The sequence below is a fragment of the Alexandromys fortis genome, unplaced genomic scaffold (genome assembly GCF_014885135.2).
Source record: "Alexandromys fortis isolate MF-2015 unplaced genomic scaffold, M_Fortis_MF-2015_v1.1 scaffold_45, whole genome shotgun sequence".
Taxonomy (NCBI): Eukaryota; Metazoa; Chordata; class Mammalia; order Rodentia; family Cricetidae; genus Alexandromys; species Alexandromys fortis.
This window is the reverse complement of record NW_026067926.1, coordinates 8,945,591-8,971,387: the sequence shown is the minus strand read 5'-3', so window position 1 is coordinate 8,971,387 and position 25,797 is coordinate 8,945,591. Positions and strand designations below refer to the sequence as shown.

At 46.9% G+C, this 25,797-nt stretch overlaps 1 protein-coding gene across 7 annotated transcripts in view; it reads left to right on the top strand.

Moving 5' to 3' along the window:
- Window positions 1-17,442, top strand: part of LOC126502348 (natural cytotoxicity triggering receptor 3 ligand 1-like) — a 70,522-nt gene extending 53,080 nt beyond the window's left edge. For all 7 annotated transcript variants that reach the window (XM_050143263.1, XM_050143264.1, XM_050143260.1 and 4 more), the window contains one exon: window positions 17,223-17,442. Coding sequence is in view for 1 of the 7 variants with exons in the window: in XM_050143269.1 (XP_049999226.1) it covers window positions 17,223-17,250 (28 nt within the window). In the remaining 6 variants the exon portion in view is untranslated. The remainder of the gene's footprint in view (window positions 1-17,222) is intronic.
- Window positions 17,443-25,797: the final 8,355 nt, after the last annotated feature.

The following is a 25,797-nucleotide window of genomic DNA, read 5'->3' as shown; positions in this document are numbered from 1 at the left end:
TATCGTGGTCTGTCTCTGCATGTTCGTGTATGGGTTGATGTCTTGGCCAGGTACCCAAATGGATTTTTCTGCTCCTTCTGGGAAAACGTAAGCAACACCTGCTGTTAGTAGTGGTTATCTATGGGGTTTTACCATAGTGAGATTAGTGGCAATGGTGTAGCTCCAATGGTGTAGCGTGGCTCCCTGGTGCTTATACGTGAAGGTTAATCTAGATTTATCAAAAATTTAAAATTTAACATAAATAAGACTGACATTAATTTTTCTTGTGGGCATGTATGAGTCCCATTTCCCCCTTTTGTAATTGTTTTCTAAGTGAAGTTTTTGCAGGCTTGACAATGGCTTGTCCTTGGGGATTTAGGGAATGCCGGTGCTATGAGAAATGTTTCAGTCAGCACAGAAGGCTTTTGATTGAGAGCCTGTATAGGTGGGGCCACTATCTCTTTTGGTAGAGTAAGAAACCCCCATGGCTAGCACGGTGGTTTTCATAGCAAAGAAGGCCATTTTTGAATTTTGACAATGCTTAAGGCAACAATGAAGGAGGAGTATCAATAATCACATGGACATATTTTTGGCATCCAAAAGAGGGAACATGAGTAACATTTATCCGCTAAAGAGAGTTAGGGCACAATCCTGGAGGATTTGCACCTGTGGGCTGCAAAGGCCCTAGTGGGAGGACTAATCCGCAGGAAGCACAGCTGCGAACTAAATGCTTGCAGGTGACTTCTGTTAAATCGAAATAATTTGTGGGAGGAGGATGCAGCTATGAAAGTGAGCATGTAGCTCTCTGGCTTGGTCTGGTGGTGGAAGCATGAGGGCAGACACAGCTTGATCCTCCCATGTGTTTCCCTTGAAACTTCCTCCGGCGAGGTTTCAATGGGAGCCGATATGTTGGATATAGAAAGGAGCAGAACATTGCTCGATTAACATCTGGAGCTGAGTCATAGCCACACAAGCGGGACCTCTGTTGGTTTTAATGTAGCCTGGGGTAAGGATTTTTACCACATTAGCAGCAAACTGACTTTCACTAAAAGTACTGAGAGCTTCCTGATAGTCCCAGAGGAGTGTTAGGGTGGTCAGAAGTTCACTGAGCGCAACTGATCCTATAAAGAACTGAGTGTGTGCCTGTGGTTTGTTTCCTAGGAAATGTAAAATAAAGCCAAATTTTGTCCTGGATGTGTCTGCGAACTCTGAAGTTGCATCTGGGATGGGGCTGGAACTGAGAAACATAATATGTAGGTTTGATATTTATGGCAAAATAGACAAACCCTTGTATTTTGGGGGTAATGATTATCAATCTGATCATGGAACATGGATAGAAAAGTGTGCACTGTGGGATTAGAGGAGAAACTCCAAGCTAATAGGTCCTGGGATATGGGAAGCACAACGTGGTCTGGCGCTTTTCCTGCTTTTAACTGGGAGGTCTTAAGGATTTTGAGAGCCAATGTAAAAATACTATCTATAAATGGAGTAATTGTAGGGACAGAGGAGTATACTAAATGTACCCAGTAGATTATCTGATGGTGGGGGGGAGGGGTTGATCTAAGCCATGGTGGATAATCTAGGTGCTGGGATGACCAATCCCCAGAGATCTTTTTGAACTGTATCTATGCAGCATACTCAGGGTTAAGCCTGCGTTAACTATTTCCAGGTTTCTTTGAGCCTCCTCTACGACAGTCAGGAGTTCCTCAGGTCTCTTTGTGCCTAGAAAAAGGGCGAAGAGAGGGGTCACTTGGCCAATGGTAACAGGAGGGCAAGGCCATACCCAGGCAAGGTTTCCCAAAAAGGTCTGCATAGACGATGAAGTTGGGAGATTTGGGAATTTGAATCACAACCTTTGTGGTTTTGTTGTAGTATTATTTATTGTATGTCGTAGAAACATGTAAGGTTTCTGACATTGTACCTTTTCAGCAGCTACTTATAGCTCTTTCTCAAGTAGGACATTTGTAGTCTCCATCAGTAAGTTCTTTTAATGGTCTGCGTTAGGATGTCCAATTATAATATCATCCATCTAATGGACAATGTAACAGTCTTTAGCTACTTGTTTTGATGTCTCCCATATGTAAACTTGACTAATTGTCAAACTACTTTTTCATGTCCCATGGCAACATTCTCCAGTGATATCTAGGTATTGGGTTGCCTATTGTTCTCAGCCAAGAACAAGAAAGAGAGTCTGCTTGTCATCAGGGTGTAGACGGATGGAGAAAAAGCAGTCCTTTATGTCAATGGTTATTATATAATAATTATTGGGAATGACAGAGAGAGCAGGGAGGCTGAGTGCCCCCATGGCTGGCATGGATGCATTAATTGCCCTTAAGTCATGGAGAAATTGAAATTGCCTGATCTTTTTCTTTATGACAAAACTGGAGAATTCCAGGGACTAGTAGATGGTTCAATATGTCCCATCTCTAACTGTTGCTTAACTAGATTTTGCAATGCTTGGTATTTTCTCCCCATGATTGGCCACTGATCTGTAAAAAAAAAAAAAGGGATGCTAGAGTTCCAGGAAAATTTTAGAGGGGGCAGGGTTCCTTAGTATCAGTGGCCATTAGAATTGGGAGTAGCCCAGCTTCCCCCTCTGGTATTTTTTTTTTATTGTAAATCTTTAGAGCAATCTTCAGTTATTGGGACCTACTTACAATTTTAAACCCTTTAACTTACATTTTATTTTTATAATATCTGGGCCAAATGTATAACAAAAGCAATATTTTTAGCACCTGTTTTAAATCCTATTTGAAAGGATTAAAATTTTGCCAGGCTGGTGAAAATTGTCCAAAGGTCTCCTTACCTTGGTCACTGTTGGGCATTCTGATTTCCTGCCTGGGGTAGCTTTTATACTTTTTTTTTTCTTCTTCAGAGAATGGTGGGTTTTGAGTTTTCAGTTATATGGATCATTGGTCGAAATGAAGACATAAACCATGAAGGAGAAAGAAGTGTAATATTTTTCTTTGCCTTGGGGAGCTAGTTTCCCAATTCTCCAGGGTTAGCAGGCTGCTAAGATGGAGCAGGAAATGGATCAGAGGGAGACTATTTCTCTTTCCATGTGTGCATTCTGCTTAGATGGGAGGGGTCTCCTCCCTGAATCCACATAGGAAATGGGACCCCAGGACCTGGAGTGGGAGCCAAGCAATGAAACAAATTCTGGGAGTTGGGGTGGGAGTGTGGTGTGGTAGAGGTGGTATCAATTTCTTCCAGTGTGGCTGAGAGAACTGGTTTGGGGTTTTTCTGGGGGATCTGGCAGAGCCAAAAGGATCAGGTTCTCAACAAGAAGGCATGTCTTAAGCCAGGAGGCAGTTCTCAAACCAGAGAAAGCCTCTGGTCACTACAGGGAAGCTGGTTGAGTGACTGGGTTTCCATGTTTTAGGCAGCCTGAACCATCACTGAGCACCTGACTCTAAAAGAGAGGCAATTGATTTCATAGAAGGTCTGGAGTTTTTCTGAATGAGAAACAAACATAGTATCTATCCTCATATGCAAAACTCTCCTTTGGGACCTGATGGCCCATGCCTGCCATTGCTGCTGTTGTCACCATAGCAACAACAGTCGGAAGGGGAGATTACTATCCCTGAACCTGAGGGATGTCATCCAAGGACTCACTGGGCAGCTGCTGTCTGGGACAACTTACTCACCTTTTCAGTTTTCTGTTTTCCTTACCAACAAACCTGACAGAGACACACAGAAAAGACAACCAGGATGGCCCCTACACATTCATCTACCTGAACAGACCAGGGGAGTCCAGTGACTCACACAGATCCCAGATACTGTGTCCAGCCTCTCCATTGTGTCCAAAACAGAAGGCTCCTTATCCAAACTTAACTCCAGAGGTGACAGACCAGGTGACTATTGAATCTATTTACTTTTAGGGTGGAAGTGCTGGACTCCTCTGAAGCCCTAGGTAGCAGTTGACCAAAGGGGGTATGGGGATGCCGGAGAGCTTTCAGGTTGTGTACTCCCTAGGAGTCCTTAGGCCGGTACACTCTTTCCTGCTCTGAGGGTCCCCCAGACTCCCAGTGTCTTGAGGTCTGATCTCTGGGGATCTCAAGGAATATTGTAGGGTATCTACCAGAGAAGACTACTTGGCCACAGGTGTAAGCCAATAAAAAGTCTTATTAGTTGGGTGGTGACTACCCTGAGTGTTTAGGATCCCAGTGTTGCCCTGAGCCTTCCTCAGGGTGAGCATTTAAGTACAAAAACTCTGTCTTTGATTAACATACCTCAGTAAGAACAGTTAGCCATAAGTGGAACTATAGAAACCAAAGAACAAGATTAGTACATTTAAGGACTTTGATGGATTAGGTCTTGTTTTCATTTTGGCAAGTGATATTGTTAAACCTGAATATTCGAGGAGAAAGACCAAACCCATGACTGTTTCATGAAAGCAAGCTTTATTTTTGAGGTGTCCCTGGGACTGGCCAGTTGGCTGTCTCACCTTAAGTCTGGATTTGAAAGAGCAGCTCCTAACTGGCTTTTTGAGGTCCCTTTTTTGGGGGGAAAGTTAAGGTCAATAGAAAACAGAACAGCTGTAAGCTTGTCTACAGGAGCAAGATAATTGACTAGTAGAAAAACTACCATGAAGGTAAGAACAAAAGTAAGAATAATTATCATATGGAAGGGCAGTCATACATTATGGAGTAGGTGCTCACAGGGTATACATCAAACTATCCTGAATACATATTTTTATAAGGCAAAAAGAAATCATATATCATGGGGTTACGAGTTCAACAGGCAAAGAGTGGTCATACATCATGAGATCACAGTTCAATGCAAGTTGAAAAGCATGTTTTGCGGGGTACATTAGGTTTAAGAACCAGAAACCTATGCTTGTAAGGTATAGAGACTGAACAGCAGCGTGGGTTCTGATTTGGTTTCACAGTCTCCCCTTGGTTTGCACAGCCCTTCCAAATCTTTAACAAGGGAGCAAGCATGGTTCAATGTTGTGTGAACAGGATTTTGGCATTGAATCTTTGGTGGGCGATAGGGGTAGGAACACATTGAAAAACACAGGTCCCAAATATTATGTTTACTAAGAAAGCTATCAGGGGACTGATGAAGAAAGAGGACCATCTTAGTCAGGAGGGCTAATCAACCTGTTCCTGGGAGAGTTTCTTTCCCTGCGTAAGTCACTGATTTGGTTATCAATGGTGTGGAAGAAATATGACACATTAAAATAACACATTCCAGGGAATTGTTGACATCTGAGATTATGTTTGAGCAATAGAAAGTCTGTGGTAGCTCTATTTTGTAAGACAGTCATTCTTAATTCTCCCATTTCTTGATTAATTTCTGCTAATATCTTTACTGTAGTATTAGTAGTTTTAGCTATTAAGCAGTCTATTTTATAATTCTCCCTTTGCATCCCCACAACCAACCCAGAGATGGGTGACTCAAAGGCAGCTGTGACTGCTACTGAGGTGGGGTCTAGCAGATGTAGGGCACCATCACAGTTTTCAGGGGGAGACCTTGAGCCCTACAGACAGATTGTGGGAACTGACTAAAATAAATAGCTGTGATGTGTCCTAGCCTACAAATGCCCTTAGAGCCCACTGGGAGGGCAGAATAAGTGCTGTTCCCACAGAAAAATGTCCATCCCAGGGGTCATTGTTTTCCTTTGGAGAGTACATGACGGGAAATAGTGCTGCGGGGGGGGGGCGGGGGGGCAGAATTGTCAGTGCAATCAGAACATAGGCAGTGAAGGAAAAAGGCACCATTTAAAGGAATATTGGCTACATCCCTGGGAATGTTTATGGGGCAGCATGTTCCACTGAGTTCCCTGTTTAGTTGGTATAATATTTACATGTGACTTCTATTCCATATAAGTTTTTATCACAGGAGCCTGAGAATTGAAGGATCCCCTTTGGCTCAAAAGAAACTTGTATGTCTTCTGTTTGATGCTAGGTGGAGCCAAAGATTGCTATCAAATCTATTAACTGTAGATAGTGGCATTTTAGGTATATTAATTTTGATGGAAGCACCCAAGGAGTCCTGTTTTCCCTTTATCATTACATTTGTAATTTTCATTACCAGAATTTGTTGAAGAACATTTCATTATGGTGAAGTCTGTATTGTTATTGTCTTAGTTACGGTTTCTATTGCTGTGAAGAGACACCATGGCCACAGCAACTCTTATAAAGGAAAACACTTAATTGGGGCTGGCTTGCAGTTTCAGAGGTTTCGTCCATTATCATCATGGCAGGACATGGCAGCATGCAGGCAGACATGGAGCTGGAGAAGGAGCTGAGAGTTCTACATCTTGATCTACAGGCAGCAGAAGGAGTCTGTGTATTGGACGTAGCTTGAGCATAGGAGACCTCAGAGCCTGCCCTCACAGTGACACACTTCCTCCAACAAAGTCACACCACTCCAACACGACCACACCCCCTAATAGTGTTGCTCCCTATGGGCCAACCATTCAAACACAAGTCTATGGGGGCCATTTTCTTCTGACAGTTGGAATTGGACAGTCAAATTAGCCCATCTCAATTGCCCTCCTTCCATTTGGGTAAAAAACATTTATTTTTCTTCCTTCAGTCAAATAATGGGATCTGGTGGGTAGGAACAGTCCCTGGCCCTAACTAAATATTAAGACATTTTCTGTAGCAGGTGAACCTTCTATCTCCCCAGTTAAAAACAGTCAGGATCAGATCCTAAGGCAAATAGGAGCATAGTTGTTAGCCAGAGAGCAATCATAGTGATAGTGAAAGGCAGCTGTAAGGAAGTAGGAGCAATCTTAAATATTAGAAATCTTACTTTTAAGGATCCACATTCAGTCACAGTCTGCCTCTTTTGGGTTTTCTTGAACTTCTGGCGCCTTCTTAAGGTCAGATTGATAAATCCAGGGTGGAGTATCAGTAATTTGGACAGCAGTGGGAGTCTGGGAAGTTGTCACGTAAGGATCTTTCCACAAAGGTTCATGCCTGTTAGTTTTGAAGCAGCAAATCAGCATAGCATCTCTGGGATGGAATTGGTGATCAGGGGGCCGGTACCCAACAGAATGAGATGCTAGCATCTCTGGGCTGGAACTGGTGATCAGGGGGCTGGTACCCAACAGAATGAGATGCTAGCATCTCTGGGCTGGAACTGGTGATCAGGGGGCTGGTACCCAACAGGTTGAGGAAATCTTATCCAAAGTTAATTGCAATCCTTTGAAGGATTCAGAGATTAGAGTGGAGTAACCTGATAATGGTCCAGCGTGCACCTAAGGAATAATGGGAAGTGGTCTTCCATAGACTATTTCATATAGTGTTGTGGGAATTCCTTTCTACCAATAGTTTTTGGGGTGCTAGCCTTAGGGCATGGCTTCTATGTGTGGATGTGATCTCTTATAAGGGAAAAGAAAGGTCTCCCTTACTCTCTTGGGAGGTCAGAGCAGAAGCAAGCTTGTGAGGTTGTTCACATCTCCCTGGTAGAACATTGGGAAACAGCAGATTCCACCTTGTCTTGTATTTTGTGAGTCTGTATTTCCCTTTGAATTCCCATTTCCTTTTGTATGCCATAATAAAGACAATTTGTAACTTGCATTACCTCTTGCTTTAGTATGAGGTGAACTTCTCGATAGGGGGTGCAGAGGACCCTTAGAAGGGCATAAGGCAAGAAATCACAGTATTTACCACCAATCTCAAGGGTGTATTTAGTTAAAATTGCCTTTAAAGTTCTATTCTTCCTTTCTATCTTTCCTTAACTCTGAGGTTCATACATATAGCGGCGTTTCCAATCTATGTTAAGAGCCTTAGAGAGCAATTGAGACAACTTGGCCATGAGGGTCAGGTCATTGTTGGACTCTAGAGATAGAAGAAGGCCACGTCGGAGAGTAATCTCCATTAATTTCTTGGCTACTACCTGGGTCATCAGGGATGGAAAGGCCTCTACCTAGCCTATTATGGTATTGACAAGGATCAACAGATGTTTACATCTGTACAGTTCTGGCTTGATTTCAGTGAAGTTCATTTCCCCAAATTCCCCAGGTTCAGTACCTTGATTTCATTTTTTTTGGCATTTATCTGAGTTTAGATAGGTCAGGCAACAGCCTGAAATGTTTTAAAGTATTTCTCGGTGCCCAGGCAACCAGACATGAGGGAAGATGAGTTCTAAGATGTTTTAGGTGACAAGGGCATCGAGCAACATTGTAAGACATTCAGCCAATTCTGGCCCAAGACCGTTGGTATAATAATTCTTCCATTTGCCAAGAACCACCATCAGTTGTGGGTTTTTCCAGGGTTCCCAACTCAGAATATGACTTGACTTCTGTTCTCCTGGATTATACTCAGGGACATTTTTGTCGAAGTTAAGTTGGGGCTCAGTAATGGCAGCTAGCTCTAGGATGGTTGTGGACTGGGTTCCCTGAGGACAGCCTCCTTGGCATCCTGATCTACATAGTTGTTATCTTCAGTTTGGGGGCTTTTATATTGTGTGTCCTGGCCAGTATATTATGGGCAGTTCAACTGGCAGCAAGATGGTCTCCAGCAATCGAATGAGTTCATGTTTATTTTTAATAGTCTTTCCTTCTGAAGTGAGTAAGCCCTCTGTCTATAAACCTGTCTGTGAACATGAGCCATGGCAAAGGCAGATTGACGGCCAGTGTAGATGTTCACTTTTTTCTCCTTAACCCATCACATGGCCCGCAGAGTGATTATTATTTTTGCTCTTTGGGTGGATGAGCCCCTAGGCAGGGCTTGTGCTTAGATGACTTCTTTTTGACCTGTGACCACTGTCACCCCACATACCTGGTCTCTTCCTGGGTGGAGTGACTGCCATCTGTGTAGAGATCTGCATCTCTGGTGGTGAGTGGGATATCTGTCAACTCAGGTTGTGTGCCTTGGATGACGTCCAGCATTTCCAGGCAGTCGTGAATGGGCTCTTCAGGGTTGCTACCCAGTAGCAAGGTAGCAGAGTTAATGGTCAAAGATTTGTAAAGGTCAATCTGTCCTTATCTCGGAGATGGGTACAGCCTCAGATGTTACCTTTCCTACGGCAGGTGGCACATGTTTGGTCGCACAAGAGGGAATAGCCTCTGCCTATACTGTGGGAACTTCTTAGGTTAGCATTTTCCATTTCCCTTCTGGGGATGATTGCAATTTTGGAAGAACAGATGTTATTGGGCAGTTGATAGTCAAAACGTTTGCAGGCTCTCCTAACTGTAACTTGGGGGGGGGGTGGTCTCCAAGAATGAAATTGTGGCCTAAAGTTTGCTCAGGAGATCCTGCCCCAATAATGGGAGGGGGTATTCAGGGGTGACAATAAAGGAATGGGTTACAGTCCCTTGACCCAAGTTGGCAGCCCATCAGTGGTACATTTGTGTTGCTTTACACCCTCCGTGTCTTCATTGTCTGACTGACAAGGGGTCCTAGCAGCTCCTGCAAGACTGAGTGGGTAGCCCCAGTGTCCATCAGGAAGCCTATAGGTTGCCCCCGGCATTATAGGTTCCTGGGGCCCAATACAAAGGAGCCTTAGCCCCCCCGCCCCAGTCTTCCATAACCAGGACTGGTTTAGGTGGAGATAGGTAGCTACCTGCCTCCTTGGTAGGCCTCCATCCTTTTGATGGAGAGTCCACCTGTTTCTGCGGCAGGATTCATTCTTCCAGCGTCCATCCCTTTAGGCACATTGGTTTCTTTGTAGTGGTTCTTTCAAGTTGAGAACAGCTGTGCCACACAGTGCCGCCACAGGGGGCTTGCCCCACCTTTCTGGCCATTTGATCTTTACTGTCAATTGTCAAATACTGTTTGGGCTCTTTCTAACATTTCTGACACATTCTTCCCTGCACAGCCATCTATCTGGGCTGCAGGATCCCAGAGGGCCCCTTCACCAACTAGGAGAGCCTGGCCACCTGCCAGGTCTAGATCATGAGGACCCTCATCCAGGGAGGCAGAGCAGGAACTGCCTCAGCCCAGGGCAAAATGTATCCAATTTGAATTGGGTGGCTGGGATTTCCACGGTTGATATTAACTACTGCCCAGGTTACTTGTGGGTTAAAAGTGCTCCTGAACTTGGGCCATTCGAATTCACAAAATGTTCACAGCCAGCTCTAGGTGATAGATAGTCCCTCACTTTTGTCTGGCGGTGTCCTGGTGAAGGGGAATGGGTGTTTGCTGGGCTCAAGGACATCGGGTGTTCCTATCTACAATGGTTGGAATGTTAGGTATTTTATCTGGAGTGTTAGATATTTTCCCCTTGGACTGTCTGCTCCTTGGTGGTACCTGAGTAGTCTGCATTGAGCCTGTCATGGCTGGGCCCTAGCTACCCATGTAGTTGGTCCGTTTCAGTTGCCCCAAGTCAGGACACACAAAGACAGACCAAACACAAGACAAAACACAGAGCAAAGATAACAAAGGGACCAAGAGCAACAACAGTTGGGGCCATTCAGAGATTCACCAGTTTGACCAAAGAAATTGCTTTAACAAGAGTAGCCTGGTTGCACTATCCAGATGCTGGGGTCCGTTGTTGTTTCCTGGGTGATGGTTCCTCACTCTCCTCCTCAGTTAGGCTGGGACTTTCCGAGCTCTCCTCTGCTCCTGGAATGCCTGATGTCCCTGCCCCCCCCCCCCCCCCCCCCCCCCCCCCCCCCCCCCCCCCCCCCCNCCCCCCCCCCCCCCCCCCCCAATGCTGGCCCTCTCCAAACCCTGGGCTGGTCCCAAGTGACCTGGGACATCCTTGTGGTTTTTCTGTTCTGTTGTGCAAGCCTAGACATTAAACCCTGTTAATGGATGCCCACATGTGCTGGGCCTTTCTGAATTGTCTGGCTCCTGGTCTTCACCAGGATATCCTCGGGATCTCAAGGCAGTCCAGAGAAAGAACTGGTGGCTCTAGTCAATGAACCAGAAATAAACAGAGGGCCGTGCGGCATCTTGCGCTGACCTGAACGGGGGAATATTGGATCTCACCGGTGCATCCTTGCTGGCATGCCACGTTCCCAGATCAGGATCCCACAGAAACCAGAAACAGAATCAGACAGATGGATGTCACAGAAAGGCAAAAAGTCTTCTTTGACTTGCCTGGTGAGGCCTCAGTTAAAAAACAAAAACAAAAACAGCTTGCTATCTCCCTTTGAGAATGGCTGTGCTATTCACTCTGGGAATCTATAGGGTTGGAAAGCATGCCCCAGCAGGGAGCAGCACCTCTGCCAATGGAAAGGCAGAGTAGGGGCCTAAGTCGAGTTTGGAGCATGGTGGGAGCTCACATGGGAAGCCAAAGGTGGAGAAGGAGGTTGGGGAAACTGGATATCTCCATCAGGAAGCATCATAATAAGGAGTATAGATCCCAAGTAGAAGTGGGTGAAGTAGGCATGGGGGTAGGGTGCAGAGGGAATAGAGCGGGATGGGACAGGATGGAGGAGCCTGGGTGGGGGGCGGTGATTCTGGAAAAGGTGGAGGAGATGGGGAAGATGGGTTGTAGACAGGGGAAGGAAGCCCAGTAGGGGGTTCTTGGCCTCCTAAGATGGCAGGACAGCGGTTGAGAGGCAGGTGACAGGGAACTTTGGAGAGACCCACACAGTAGAAGCATAACCCTTAAGTCAAGCAGGTGGGTTCTGAACAAGAGACAATCATTGATCAATATAAGGGACCTGATCAGGATGCGCGGGGGTTGCTGTAACCTTAAGCCACAGTAGCTGGGTTCAGGGAACCAGTAGATGGCTATCTTGCTTCATAAGAGGGCCAGCCAATTTCAAAGTCTTTGAGAGTGCACCCCTTGTTCCTCCTCAAACCTGTGGGGGAAATTCTTTAGTTTATATCGAAGGGGTGAGAGTTTAGAGTTAGTGGTCCCCAACTTAGGTGACTCAAGAAAGTGAAAGAATAATATGATCAACCCGGCATCTCTAGCAGTGAAGAGAAGACCCCTCTACAGACCTGCCACAGCTCGCCTGTTGTGGGAATGAGTGAAAGTCCGGGGGTATCAGGAGAGGATTGGTATGACAGGAATCCGCCCTCCCCCGCCCACCCCTAGGAAAGGAGTGGTTTTTGTTTTTGCAGGAAAAAAAAAAAAAAAGGCAAATAAATGAACAATAAATAACGGTGCCACCCAGTGGCAGAAGTCGGGAAAACCTGATGTAGACTCACCGAACCAAAAAGAACAAAAAAATAGCACGCGGAGGTTGCCACCTAGTGGTAGAATGGTAGAATGGAGGAAAACCAGGCAGACTATTCATAAATCGGCTTCCCTTTCCGCGCAACTGGACAAAGCGACAAAATCAAGAAATCAAACGAACAACTACAACTCCTTCTGCCAAACTTGCCCGTCATGTGTTTAGTAATTTACATTATCTACACAGTTGGCCAGCCATTCATTCAAGCAAACCTGAAGCCGGATTTCTCATGAGAGACATGACCAGAATACAGGGTCCCCTGCAAAGTTAGTGTGGGGGCACCAAATCAGAGGGCTCCCTAAAGGACCAGCTTGGGCCTAACCCCAATACAGAGAAGTCCTACCCTAATCCAGAAGGTTCCCCGTCGGTCTCGTCCACCTCAACCAGACCTGAACTGAATTCAGCACGCAAACTTAACCAGTTTGTGTGTCAAAAGGACTCTTGTTGGTCTTCGTGCTTGGGGAAACAGCTGTCGTTCTAGACCTTTCCAGACTCAATGAGAAGAACGGGGCCCTGGAACATGTATTTGTTAGGGGTCGCCTTCCCTGAAATCTCTCCTTTGCCCAGAGCAAGGCTGAGTCCACGGGGCATCGGGAAATACCCCTGCCGCCCCCAATGTAACGATATACGTCAGGTTGTTATTGACAACCATGATGAGTAAGCCCATTAAGAGTTTTGAGGTTTTTGTTAATGCCCAGACCAAGAGTGGGGTAACGCTTCTAGAAAGCATCTTGGTGCCCAAGTTCAGGGATATATCGCTTTTAAAGGCAAAAAGCACAGAGATCAAAGCTAAATGAGGGTCCGAATAACCTTGAAACGTTCATTCCTGGCAGAGCATAGTAGTTATTTTAGACACAATTTGACAATTGCTTTTGTAAATACATCTGGACAATAGTCAAGACCATGGAAATCTCAAATGTATTGCCAAGGCAGTTGTGATACTGCGGAAGGGGTGGGGGTAGAGGGCTAACTAAGCATAAACAAAATGGGAGTCAGAACAGAATGCCTTAACCATTTCAAAGCAAATGTAAGGCTCCATTTGCTCTGGGGGAGAGGGGCACCGTGGGGCAACCCTAAATGCATCCACCACTACTGAGTTTAACAATCGGGAGTTGGAGATGGGGACCACGGCTAGCACATACAAGGTCCAACATGATTGTGATGACTAATGTGAGGTGGATACCAGAGCTAGCCTCTCTTGGGGGGCATGCCAAGTGCTGTCTCTGCTGACACATGTCCTTGAGAGCAACCTGTGGCTTGGCACTTGCCCTTAATGTGAGAACTGTTTTGAGAAACTTACCGGCAAAAGAGATTGCTCGGAGGATTCTGGGCAGCTGCTCTCCAGACTCCAGGCAAACGATATTGGCTCAACCCTGACACGGGAATCGTTTCAAGGGGACGGTCCCTTCATTCTGGATCGAGCAGACGCTGCAGTGGAGGACATGCGTCCACTCAGAGCAAGGTCGAGAGAATCAAATTAATTTCTTTTATGACCCGAGGCGAGTTTGAAATTGCCTCTTCCGAGATGAAAAAGGAACCTTGGAGTCACCCATGAGGCTTCTGCTCCCCTCTGCCTCGGCTGCCTCTTCCTGCCCATCAGGGCTATGGCAAGTTAATTGGGGTGGGAGTTCCATCCATCCCGCTAGGCAGCAGCCTCTTGCCATGCCGGAGACACAATTTCCAAACATTGCCCGTGAGAAAGACAACCGGGCAGTCCCGGTTAGGTAGGATGCCTGAGATGGATTTTAGTGACTTCGTGGAGGGGGCTGTCGGGGTTTGACTGCAGCACCAAAGTAAGGAGGGGAGACAGAAGAGTAAAAGCCACAAGCATCTTTGCAATCCTGCAACTGGCAGAGGTGTGTGCGCGCGAGTGTGTGCGTGTGTGTGCACTCATGCCTGTGTGCGCAGGTGTGTGTTCCTCTTGGCCTCTGCTGCTGATGGTCTGGCCTCACATTTGGACAGCATGCTGAAACGAGAATAACCATATGTTCTTGTTCTCTGGAACACTCCTGCCTGTATGCCTGCTGTCCAGACTTGGCCTTCTCAAAAGCACTCTGTCTTGGGCAATGAATTACAATGGTTGGCCTAATTCAGAGTCCTTAACCTTAGTGCTGTTGATACTTTGGGCTGGAGTTCTGACTAGTTTTATGTCAACTTCACACAAGCTAGAGTTATTTGGGAAGAGGGGACCTCAGCTGAGAAAATGCTCCCGCCAGATTGGCCTGCAGGCCAGCCTGTGTTGTGTTTTCTTAATTCACAGTTGATGTGGGAGGGCCCAGCTCATGGTGGGTGGTGCCACCCCTGGGCTGATTGGTCATGGGTGGTATAAGAAAGCAGGCTGAGCAAGCCAGGATGAGCAAGCCGTGGGCAGCACTCTTCCACGGCCTCTGGACCAGCTCCTGCCTTGAGTTCCGGCCCTGGTTTTCCTCAGGGATGGAGTAGGTAGAGAGTTGTAAGCTGAACCGACCCTTTCTTCTCCAAGTCGCTCTTGGCCGTGGTGTTTATCAGGGCAAAAGAAATGCTACAAAGACATCTGGACAATCTTTTCTCATCTTCTGTGTGTCTACCCTCAAGTGGGTTTTGGATATCTGAACTCAGGACCCCTGCTTTTCTGCCGTGCATTTTACTCGCTGAGCCGGTTCACTCCCGGCTCCTTGTGAATTACTAAGAGGTTCACACGACTTCACAGAGTCTTGGGCCAGTACCCCGTATACAGTAGGCACTTAATAAGTGGTAGCTGGACACACCCCTTCTGAAACTGTCTGTAGTCACCATGTTGAATCTGTGTGATTTTTCTCTACTTCATACTCTACTTCTTTAAGGAGAAACCCCTCTGCCTGTGGGTATACGGGATTGCCAAGCACAGTTTCCAGCTCCTATGTCCTCTGACAGGCTGCAGTGTGGCTAAGGATTTGTCTTGTGGGGATCCACGCTTTTAGGGGCGCCTCTGGGCTGTGAGTGGCTACAGCCTGCCCACTCTTAGACCCTCCAACCTAGTGTTATTCAGCTCTGAGTGAGCATTCAGGTGTGGATTGCAGTTCAGAGAGTTGGTGGGTGGGGGTGGGCCACCCTGAGACATGGACATGGGTGCCACTGGTCAGCGGACCCTACGTGGAGTGGCCTTGCCAAAACACTGGCGCTCACAGTCAACTCAAGAGCTTTGCACTGGGACAGGTGACCCCATGCAAGCCCATGAAATCCTGACTTACACAGGTGAGGTCTGGCCACAGGGCTTTGGGGCTTCCTGGTGGCTCACCTACAGCCATGTTGGGGCTCTACCGCTGTGGAGGGAGAGCTTCCCTCCGGTCCTCCTGAACCATGAGATCATGATTTCTTTGATGATATGAATTCCACTCATTCTGTTTTCTTAGGTGTGTGTGTGTGTGTGTGTGTGTGTGTGTGTGTGTGTGTGTGAGCTAGAGGGGGGAGGAGAGAGAGGAGAGAGGCACACACACACACAGAGCAAGAGTGCTCTCAAGTATTTTGCCTTAGGTATCACCCATACTTTCATTACTTATTTCTTTTTCAGACAGGGTTTCTCATTGGCCTGGACCTGTTGATTGGTTAGGCCAGCCAGCCAGTGAGCCCCAGGGACGTGCCTGTTGTCATCTCCCCAGTGACAGGATTACAAGAACCATAGCAGGCCTTAAAGATAAATGTTTATTACTATTTTATGTGTACGGGTGTTTTGCCGGTGTGTATGTGTGTGTATCGTGTTTGTGGAATGCCCATGGAGGCCAGAAGATGGCATTGGATGACCTGGAACTGGAGTTAACAGGTGGCCATGAGGGACCATGTAGGTGTTGGGATTTGAACCCAGGCCCTCTGCAAGATCATCCAGCGCCCTTAACTGCCGAGCCAACTCTCCAGCCCTTCCTCACTAGGCTTTTTATATGGGTCCTGGGGATCGAACTCGGGTCCTGATGTTCGTGCAGCAAGCTCTCTACTGACAAGAGTCAGCTCTTCAGTCTAAATTCCCTCTCTTTAATTGTTTAAGATTCCCGTCACTTGCAACCTAAGGATCATAGTGGCGAGGGAAGCAGAATCAAGGCTCTTTTCAGTATGTCTGACTGCTCGGTTCTGGATCTTTCTGTCAAATTACCTGGCTCTCTTGAATGGGGTTTTGATATTTTTCTTGTTTTGTTTTGAAACAGGGTCTTGCTGGCTTGAATTAGAGATCCTGCTGATCCAGCCTCCTGAGCACTGGGATCCAAGCTGGCTTGGGTTGCCGTGGCTGGCTAAGGGGCTTTCATTTGGTTGGGTGGTACTGTAGGGAATGTCCCCTCGTTCTTTGTCCCATTAAGGTGTCTGGGGACTGCTTTTCTCTAGGAATACTGAGTTCTCTTCTTAGGTCCAGGTCTGGGTTTGGTGGATACCAGTGTCACTGGTGTTTGACAAGCCAGGCCAACTGGTGGGGGTGTGAATCAAGCTCTCACCTGTCAGGTGGTGACATCAGGCACTGATGGCCTGCAGCAGGCAGAGCTGCCAGCACCTGCTGGGCGACCACCTTTCTGTCTAAGGCACAGGCTGTTTGGACATTTCCGCCACTTGGATATAGCCATGGGCCCCTAAACCTATCTACATCCATTAACTGGAGATCCCTTCCATTCCAAATGAACCTTTCTGACCTGGACCAACTGACCATGACCCCAGAGAGTCTTGCCAGGAAAGCTCAAAGCAAAACAGCTGAGTTTGTCCAGATGTCTTGCTTTTCTTCCAGTCTGTCTGCTTGGATGGTTTCCTCACTGTAGAGTTGGTAAGTTTCTAACAGGCAGGGCTGACATTTAGTAACGCCAGTGGTGGCAACATTTCCAAGACTCAGCAAGCGTGAGTGGCTGCTCCTCTGTCTGCCCCCAGGGCCCCAGTTCTACACAGCCAGGCATTGAAGAGTTGCTGTCTGAGCAGCAGAGGTGGCTCCAGAGCCAGTGTCTCTCTGTATTTAACCCACAGTCAGTGTTAAAGGTGGGATGTTTCCTGGTTCCTCAGCCTGCAGCCCTGGGAAAGAGGCTGAGTGTGTCAGGGCCAGTCTGAGAGGCAGAGAAGCCAGAGCCAGAGCTGCTTGCCTTGAGGAGAGGGCCTGGGTTCAGAGAGTGGCTGGGGCAGAAGCTTGCCCTCCCTTTTTGGTTATTTTGATCACATGCTTGTATTGCAGGAAAAAGAAAGGGAAGAAAAAGAAATAGAAACTTCTTGAAAAAGATGCGAAGTGGAGAAAGTTACCTACACCCTGGAGAAAACCAGTTATCAACAGTGGATTCTGACTAGCTTGTGTGCGTTCATGTGAAGGCCAGAAGACAACCTGGGCTACACAGTGAGATCCCATCTCAAAAATCTAAATATTAACAAAAACAACAATTAATAATACACTAAAATAACAAAACAATAAAATAATACTACAACAATAAATAACCAATTTCTTGGTTTTGATACTAAAATTTTCATATTTCTGGAAACTCATCAGCCTCAGGCCAACCAAATGGTTGTTGGTCACCTACTGTTACTCCAAGACATGGTTAACCAAAGACATTCTATGGAATAGGTACTTGTTATGGGTCATGGGGCTGGCTAATGGTAGACAATGTTAGTTAAGGACCTGGCTGGTCAGTGGGCACAGGTAGTTAAGGGCTGCATAGCCAACAAAGTTAATGGTAGAAACAGCTAAATAAGCACTGACTGCTGGAGAATCTGGGTTGAGCAGACAGCTCAGTGGTTAAAATTATTGCTGTACAAACAGGAGGACTGGAGTTTGAATCCCCCAAACCCACATAAATGGTGGCTGTTGCAGAGACAGGGGGTCCCCAGAGCAAGTTGGTTAGCTAGAGTAGCAGCCATATTGTTCAGCTCTGGGTTTGATTGAGAGACCTCGCCTCAATGAATAAGGTTATAGGGCCATGGGGGATGATTCCTGATGTCAACGCGGGGCCACCACATGCACAGCCCCTCACATGTATGCACACGGATGCAAACATGCATGCATACACATGCACACACATACACAAAATGGGAAAATGGGCAAAAGTGAACCCCTCCCTGGAAAAGGGCCCTCAAACCTATTCGCCACTTCACATACAGGAACTCTAAGAGATGAAAGGGCTGTGTGTTTACAGCCAGGAATCTTGGCTCCTGTCTAGCTGAATACCCTTCAAAGCCAAGGTCACGCTTTGAGTTAGTTTTGGGCTTCCTACGGATGGAAGTCAGAATAGATTTATGCCACAGCAGGGACCCATTAGGAGACCAGCCGCTTGGCTTAGGATCGTGGCTGGCATCTCCTGGAGGAGGATGGCTGGCACAGGCCAATGGGTGTCTGGGGCCAGGGCCTGAGCCCAGGGCTGGGGGTTGCCGCTTAAAATTTACACGTTCAGCAGCAGTAGCCCAGAGCAAAACAACCTAAACAAACTCTCGGAGGATGCTTTGGACTTGATTCCTGCAGCTTGGCGAGATAAATAAGATAAAGCTGGCGTCTCTAAGGTCGGGTGATCCTATCGCTACTACACTTGAAATATTCATGAGGGAGGTGGGAGGGATGGGAGGCATCTCCGGAAACATATTCTGTTTTGAAAAGATGGAAGTCAAAGGCATGAAAAATGAATTTGGGGAAATTAATGTTGGGGTGGGGAGAAGGGGTGGGCATAATTATTGCCCAGAAGCAACAAGGAAGGATCTGGGAGGATGTGTGTCTGTGAGCTGCGATCAGAATTTTCCATCGGGCCTGGAATATTTGAAATGTCAGTCGTCTCCTACATCACTGGACGTCAACCCTTGACTGCATAATGGATGGTTCTAGCGAGGATTAAAAAGTAGAGTGTGCTGGCAGGGGCATGGACTAGGGAGGGTACGGCGGGGCAGGGGAGGTGGAAAGAGAGAGGGAGAGACGCGAACTAACTGCTGTAAATTATGAGTGTATTTCTGCTCTCAGGAGTGTGAGGCTGTGCTCCTGCGTACGCATGCGTGTGGCGGCCTCAGGTGTTGTTCCTCGGTCTCTGTTTTAGTTTGCTTTCTGTTGCTGTGTTCCATATCCCCGGAAACTCCTCAGCCTCAGACCAACCACATGGTTGATGGTCACCTGCTGTTACCCCAAGATGTGGTTATCAAAACCGACAGGAAGAGGAAAAGGTTTATTTGGCTTCTAGGTTGTAGTCTATTATTGAGGGACACCAATAAAGGAGTTCAAGGAAGAAACTTGGAGACAGGAATTAAAGCAGAGACCATGGAGGATCATCCATGCTTACTTACTGGTTTACTTCCGGGCTCACGTTCAGCCTCCTTTCATATACAGCTCTGGCCCACCTGTGTAAGGATGGCATATGGTCTACTGTGCTCTCCTGCACCAATTAGCAGTCAAGAAAATACCCCACAGATATGACCGCAGGCCAGTCAGGAGGCTATTCTCATTTGAGGTTCCCCCTTCCCAAGTATGTCAGGTTGACAACCAAGATTAGCCAATACAGATGCTGTTCATCCTGGTGTATTTATCTATCTATCTATCTATCTATCTATCTATCTATCTATCTATCTATCTGTTTATTTATTTATTTATTTATTTTTGGTCTGGAACCAGTGGATGGGGCTGGGCTGGCAGGGACAGTGACCCTGACCTGACTTTTGAATGTGGGTTTCTGAGGACTGAACGCAGGTCCCAGACTTTGGTCAATAGCAGGGCTTTGTCAACCAGGTCATTCCCTAAACCTGGCTTTGCTGGAAACATCTTACACGTCTCCGAGCCCAGCTTCTCCCTTTGTGAAGGCTCTCGGGCTGGACACCTCCTCTATCACCCACAGCAGATCTCATGACTGTGATGATAGTTACTCTTGGTTGTCAACCTGACTACATCTGGAATTAACTAAGATGGAGTGGCTGGGCACACCTGTGAGGGATCCCTTCCCCAATTAAATAATTGAAGTGGAAAGATTCACTTTTAAGCCTTATCTTTGAGATGGGAAGATCCATTTTAACCCATTTTTTTTTTTTTTTTTTGAGACAGGGTTTCTCTATGTATCCCTGACTGTTCTGGGAACTCATTGCTACACAGACCAGGCCGGCCTCAAACTGGACTCACAGATCCACCTGCCTCTGCCTCTCGAGTACTGGGATTAAAGGCGTGCATCACCATGCCTGGCAGAATGCAGATCTTTCGAGGTGGGAAGATTCACCTTTCACCTGTGCCAACCCTTCTGTCGGCAACCTATATAAAGGACATGGAAGAAGGAAGCTTCCCGTCTTGCCCTGCCTGCTCTCGCTCTCACTGCAAGTCCATTCCTTCACCGGCATTAGAGCCTCCTTCTTCAGGATTCTGATGTCTACGGAAGACCAGCTGAGGTATCCAGCCTTGTAGACTGAGTGACTGTTAGATTCTTGGACCTTCTGTTGGTAGATAGCCATTGTTGGACTAGCTGGAAAATAGCCTATAAACCATTTTAATAAATCACCTTTACACACACACACACACACACACACACACACATACACACACACATACAGACACTTATCCTTTTAGTTCTGGTCCTCTAGAAAACACTAATACAATAATGTACTCTGAAGTTGGGAGCATCTTTGGGAAAAGTCGATTATACTGTCGGGAGTAGGGATATGGTGGGAATACAGATGGCTTTCTCTGATTAATGGCAGCTGTTAGGAAAGTCATCCATGTCTACAACATGGAGCTGAGGCCAGAGGAATCGCTCTCTTAAAACACAACCCTTGGAGTATGAAATAGGTACAACCATTCTTGAGAGCTGTGGTATCAAAGCAAATGAAATCTACATATTAGTTTCAGAGCAGCAGCCAGAGTCACTTGGGCGCTGATTGGACAGGTGAATTCTAGCTCCCTTTCAGGCCTCTCGTGTTGGAGTCCGCCTTCCAGTCAGATTCTCGGGGTGAGCCATGTGCAGGGCGGAGCCTGAATGACAGCCACTCTGCTTCAGCCAGAGATGCCCAAGGGGGTGAGTTGGTGGAAGTTGCTGTGCTGGTTAGTTTCTGTCAACTTGACCCAAACTAAAGACTCCTAGGAAGAGGGAGGTTTGAGGAATTGCCTCCATCAGCTTGGCCTGTGGGCATGTCTGAGGCATTTTATTAATGATAGACGTGGGAAAACCCAGCTCACTGTGAATGATGCCGACGCTGGGCAGGTGATCCTGGGGTGTAGAAGAAAGCAGGCCGAACAAGCCAAGAGGATCAAGCTAGTAAGCAGCATTGCCATGGCCTCTGCTTCAGTTCCTGCCTCGACTTCCCTCAGTGATGGACTCAATGTCTTTTCTTCAAGTAGGTTTTGGTCAGTGTTTTTATCATACATGTTATGCAGATATTTCAACCAAGAGAACACACACACACACACACGCACTCACACACACACATGCACGCACACACACACACACACATGCAAGCACACGCACCCCCTACCCCCGCCCCTCATATGGAAGTCAGACAACCCCAGACATTCATTGTTCCTCAGGTACCATCTACCCTGCTGTTGTTTTTGATTTTGTTGCTTTGTTTTTGTTTTTGAGACAGGGTCTCTGTTTCTTATTGATTTGGAACCAAATAGGCTGGGCTGACTGACCTACGAATCTGCCTGTCTTTGCGGCCTGGAGTTGGGATTACAAATCCATGCTCCCATGTCCATCATTTTTTTTTCTTTCTCAAAGCAGGGGTTCTGTGTATTAAACTCAGGTCCTCATGATTACAGGGCGAACACTTTACTAACTGAGCTATTCCCTCAGGCTCCTTGTTTCGAACCACTACGTGTGATTGCTTTTCTGAAGCCAAACACAAACACAGCTTTTCGGACAACAGCCAGCTATGGACTGGGCTTTCTGCTCTCGTGTTCAATTATGTCATAACTTGTGTGACCTGTTGTCCTGATTTGTTCAGGTCTAGGCAGTTCCCTGGAGTGTGGCCCTTTAAGCACTCAAGAGAGGACGGCTGGGTGGTACCCTTGTAGCATCCAGACTCCAAGCATGCGCACCTGTGCCTTGATTGCCGTAGTCAGGGCACTGAGCACGTGTTTTGTACAAATCACTGATGATATGGCCCAAATCCCAGACCCTCTTCAGCGCTCAGGGCTGTAGCCAAGTCCCCCTGTTCTGAAAATATTTATCTACTAGGCCAAAGATGTCCAATTCCAATCTCTTAACAGCTTGACATAATGCTGTTATGAACAGATGTGGTGGGCTGTTTCCGTGATTATTCTGGGATGTTTGCAACATGTAGGTTAGACACGCCTGTGCAAGGCTCTGAGTCAAGTCAGCCAGCATGCACACAGACCAGCGTTCATCCTTAGAGCACTTCTGAAGTTCACCCGAGGAACCAGCCAGATAGAGTTGGTGTGATAGAAGGTACGTATTGCCAAGGTTCAGTGCCAGCTCAAGGTGTCCATCTGACCTTAGCCCTTCATTTCAGCTGTCTGGTCCTGGGTGTCCTTGCCTGTAAGGCGAGTTGGTATTTGAAGGCAGGTTCTGAGTCCTTTGAACTGGGCTCTGTGCCAAGCACTTTTTGGGAGCTATTTCACAATAAGGTTCATATGATGAACTCATCAGTTCTCTGGATAGGAGCAGGAGCTCTGGGGCAAAACACGGTCCCAGCTGCTGGCATCAGAGTCAGGATGCAAAGCCACACTGTGTGGCTCTGAAGCCCACGCTCAGCTACTCTGTGACGCTGACTCCAACTATTTCTGTGGCGATGTAGACGTAAAGAGATATACTAATTAGGAACTCCGAACCAGGAGGACCCAAGCCAGGAGGTGGCCATGAGGGCAGCCCAGGAAGTGTTTACAGAAGCATCTCCTCACTAATGACATCCTGAAGGCACCTCTGGCTCTGGACACCTGCTGAATTAGCCCTCTGGCTTCAGAGTGCCTTGCAGCTCCCCTGGCAGAGTGCATTTGATGTGATCAGTGGGTTTGAGGCACAGCTCAGGCCCTAGGAAGTGCCCGTCTTTATGGAGAAGTGAAACTAGAATCTTCTAAGGGCAGCTGGCCTGTCATCTAATCCTTCCCATGGAGTGGCAGGAAGGAGTCAGCTCAGTGAACCTGTGGCTGTGGCTGTCTGCTGGACATCTTTGATCTGTCTAGTGCCCTGCGAAGGGGAGTAGAGACTTTTCTTGGCTCTCTTTCTCTCTCTCTCCCTCCCTCCCTCTCTTTTTCTCTCATCATTTCAAGAATAAAAGTGACCTTCTCTTCTCACCCTGCATCTCTTTCTTGCTTATTTTTTTCCCACAGATAGTGACTATATTATTCAAACCACTAGGAAGAGGGCCAGAAAGTATAACTATTCCATAAATTTTTACTGAATGAATACATCAGAGTGCGCATCAGTGTGTGTAAGGCTTTATATTAAACCCACCACATATATAATTTCCCTTAAACCTCACAATAACCTTAAAGATAGCATTCTTTTTATTTATGGTTACATACAAATGTGCCCAGAAAGGCCAAGTAACTTTAAGGCACACACACACACACACACACACACACACACACACACACACCAAGAATGCAAATTTAGTTGTGCCTTTCTTCAAATACCACAGCATTGTTCTTTACTGTTTTCCTATGTGGGCACATGGTTTCAGTGTTTACACATGTACCCCCTGCAATACAGCTGCAGCTATGTGTCCTGTGTAACACGCACATATATACTGTCTACACGTAGAATGTACCTGTCATCTTTTGCTGCCTAAGAAACAAGCCCCAAAGCCGCAGTGGGCTCTACAAACAAATATTTATGTCTCACACCTAGGTCTGAGGTTTAGCTGGGGAGGATTGCTTTAGGTTGTGACCAAGCTCAGGTTCAATTCTTGCATTTGCTTTTGAGGCTCGGCTGGAGCAATAATGGTTTCTTAGCATTTTCTAGAAAGGTGAGCAGAGCCATCTGGTGCCTTTTAAGGCTGGAATGGGTATGGGGTTACTTCTTCCCTTGTTCTGTTGCAAAAATAAGCCTGATGCTAATGAAGAAGGGCTTATGCTCTTTTCACAACGGAGGGGATGGTGGGTACCTAACTGATGAGTAGTGGTAGCCATCGAGAAAGCAAAAAAGTGCTGGCAAGGATGTGGATAAAAGGGGACCGTTTACCTTGCTAGTGGGGGTATAAATTAGGCAGCCACAATGGAAATTGTTATGGAGCTTCATTAAGATCTAGCATATGACCTGCCCTTCTGCTCCTGGGTATTTGCTCGAAGACTTCCAAGTCAACATTTCAAAGAGACACTTACTATCAAGACATGTCTCAGCACAGCACGTGCACAATGGCTAAGCTGTGGAGCCAACCTCGGTGTCCCTGTGGAGGATCAGATGAGCACAGTGTGGATTGTAGACATCCTGGAGCTGTTCAGCCGCAAAGATGAAGGAAGTTCTGTCATTCTCAGGGAACGTATGCTGCCAGAGATCATTCCTATCAGAAGGATTAACACCCCCCCAGAAGGACAGATATCAAATGTTTTTTTTTTTTTTTTCATTTGTTGGTTCTAGGCTTTACCTAGAAACATAAACCTTACATGTACAGATGACATCGAAGTAGGAGAAAACTGTCCTGGGTCCAAGGGGACTAATGGAGGAGGGAGAGGGAAGAGGAGGATAGTGGGATACAGGGGTGTGGCTATGCTCAGATCACATGACATTTTTACATGAAGTGGCCTATGTAGCCCAGTATAATGAAACAATCGAGATAGAACCCCAATAAAACAACGCCCTGGTGTGTCACATTTTCTGCATGTCAGGTTGTACTTGTGCGGCTTGCTCCCATGAACCCAGACCTGATAAGTTTGTTTGTGGGCTTTTATGGAGACTGATTTTCTTATTTGAAAAGTGGGGTTCAGGGTGACTGGCTTGAGCTGAGTACACACTCTGAGCTTCCCCCACATTGTAAAGGGGTAGTAGGAACAAGGTCATGAACTGTGAACCCATCTAGGTCCTTATTTTCTGTGGTCACCCTATGCTCTCACAGACCCCTCAATGAGCCTCATAGAATGGTGTGTGAAGTGGGCGGGGAGCAGGTCCCGAGTGCACATAGCACAGGATGGAGCAAAGGGTGGGTAAAAATCCCACAGGCTCCCTGTCAGTATGAGCCGCTCCTATTAAGATGAAGATGGTTCGTCCAACAAAATTAGCTCAAGGGGGGCTTTGGTGATGCCTCAGTTGGTAAAGTGCTTGCTGGGTAAGGTTGGAAGCCTGACCCACGTAAAAATGCCGGCTGTGGTGGCACACACTTGTAATCCCAGCACTGGGGGGGCAGACAGAGAGACCCCTGGAGCTCACTGGCAGCCAGTCCAGTTGAATTGGCAAGGTCCAGACTAAGAGACCTTGTCTCCAAAAAAAAAAAAAAAAAGGGTGAAACATCTTCACATGTGTGTACACACATGCTCCACATTAGTGTATGTGCACCCCCACATGTATACCCACATGGATACTCATGCATAGATTTGGACATGCGTGCACACACACACACACACACACACATACACACACAGGCCTGCACACATTGTCATGCTTCTCAAAGCCATGCTTGTAGGTTGTTCTCTGCTGCCCCCACCCTGTGTTCTGCTGCGGCTGCTTCCTTCCTGATTTCGATCTATATTTTTACTTACAGACTTCCCCTGAGGTTTGCTCTTCCTGACTTGGCCTAAGTCTGCACCCCTATAGGAACTCCGAGGCATATTTTACAGATGTAACTCTGCCTGGCGAACCTAGGATCCAGAGCTGACTCAGTCTGCTACCCCTAGCAGGGTTTCTTGCTGAGCA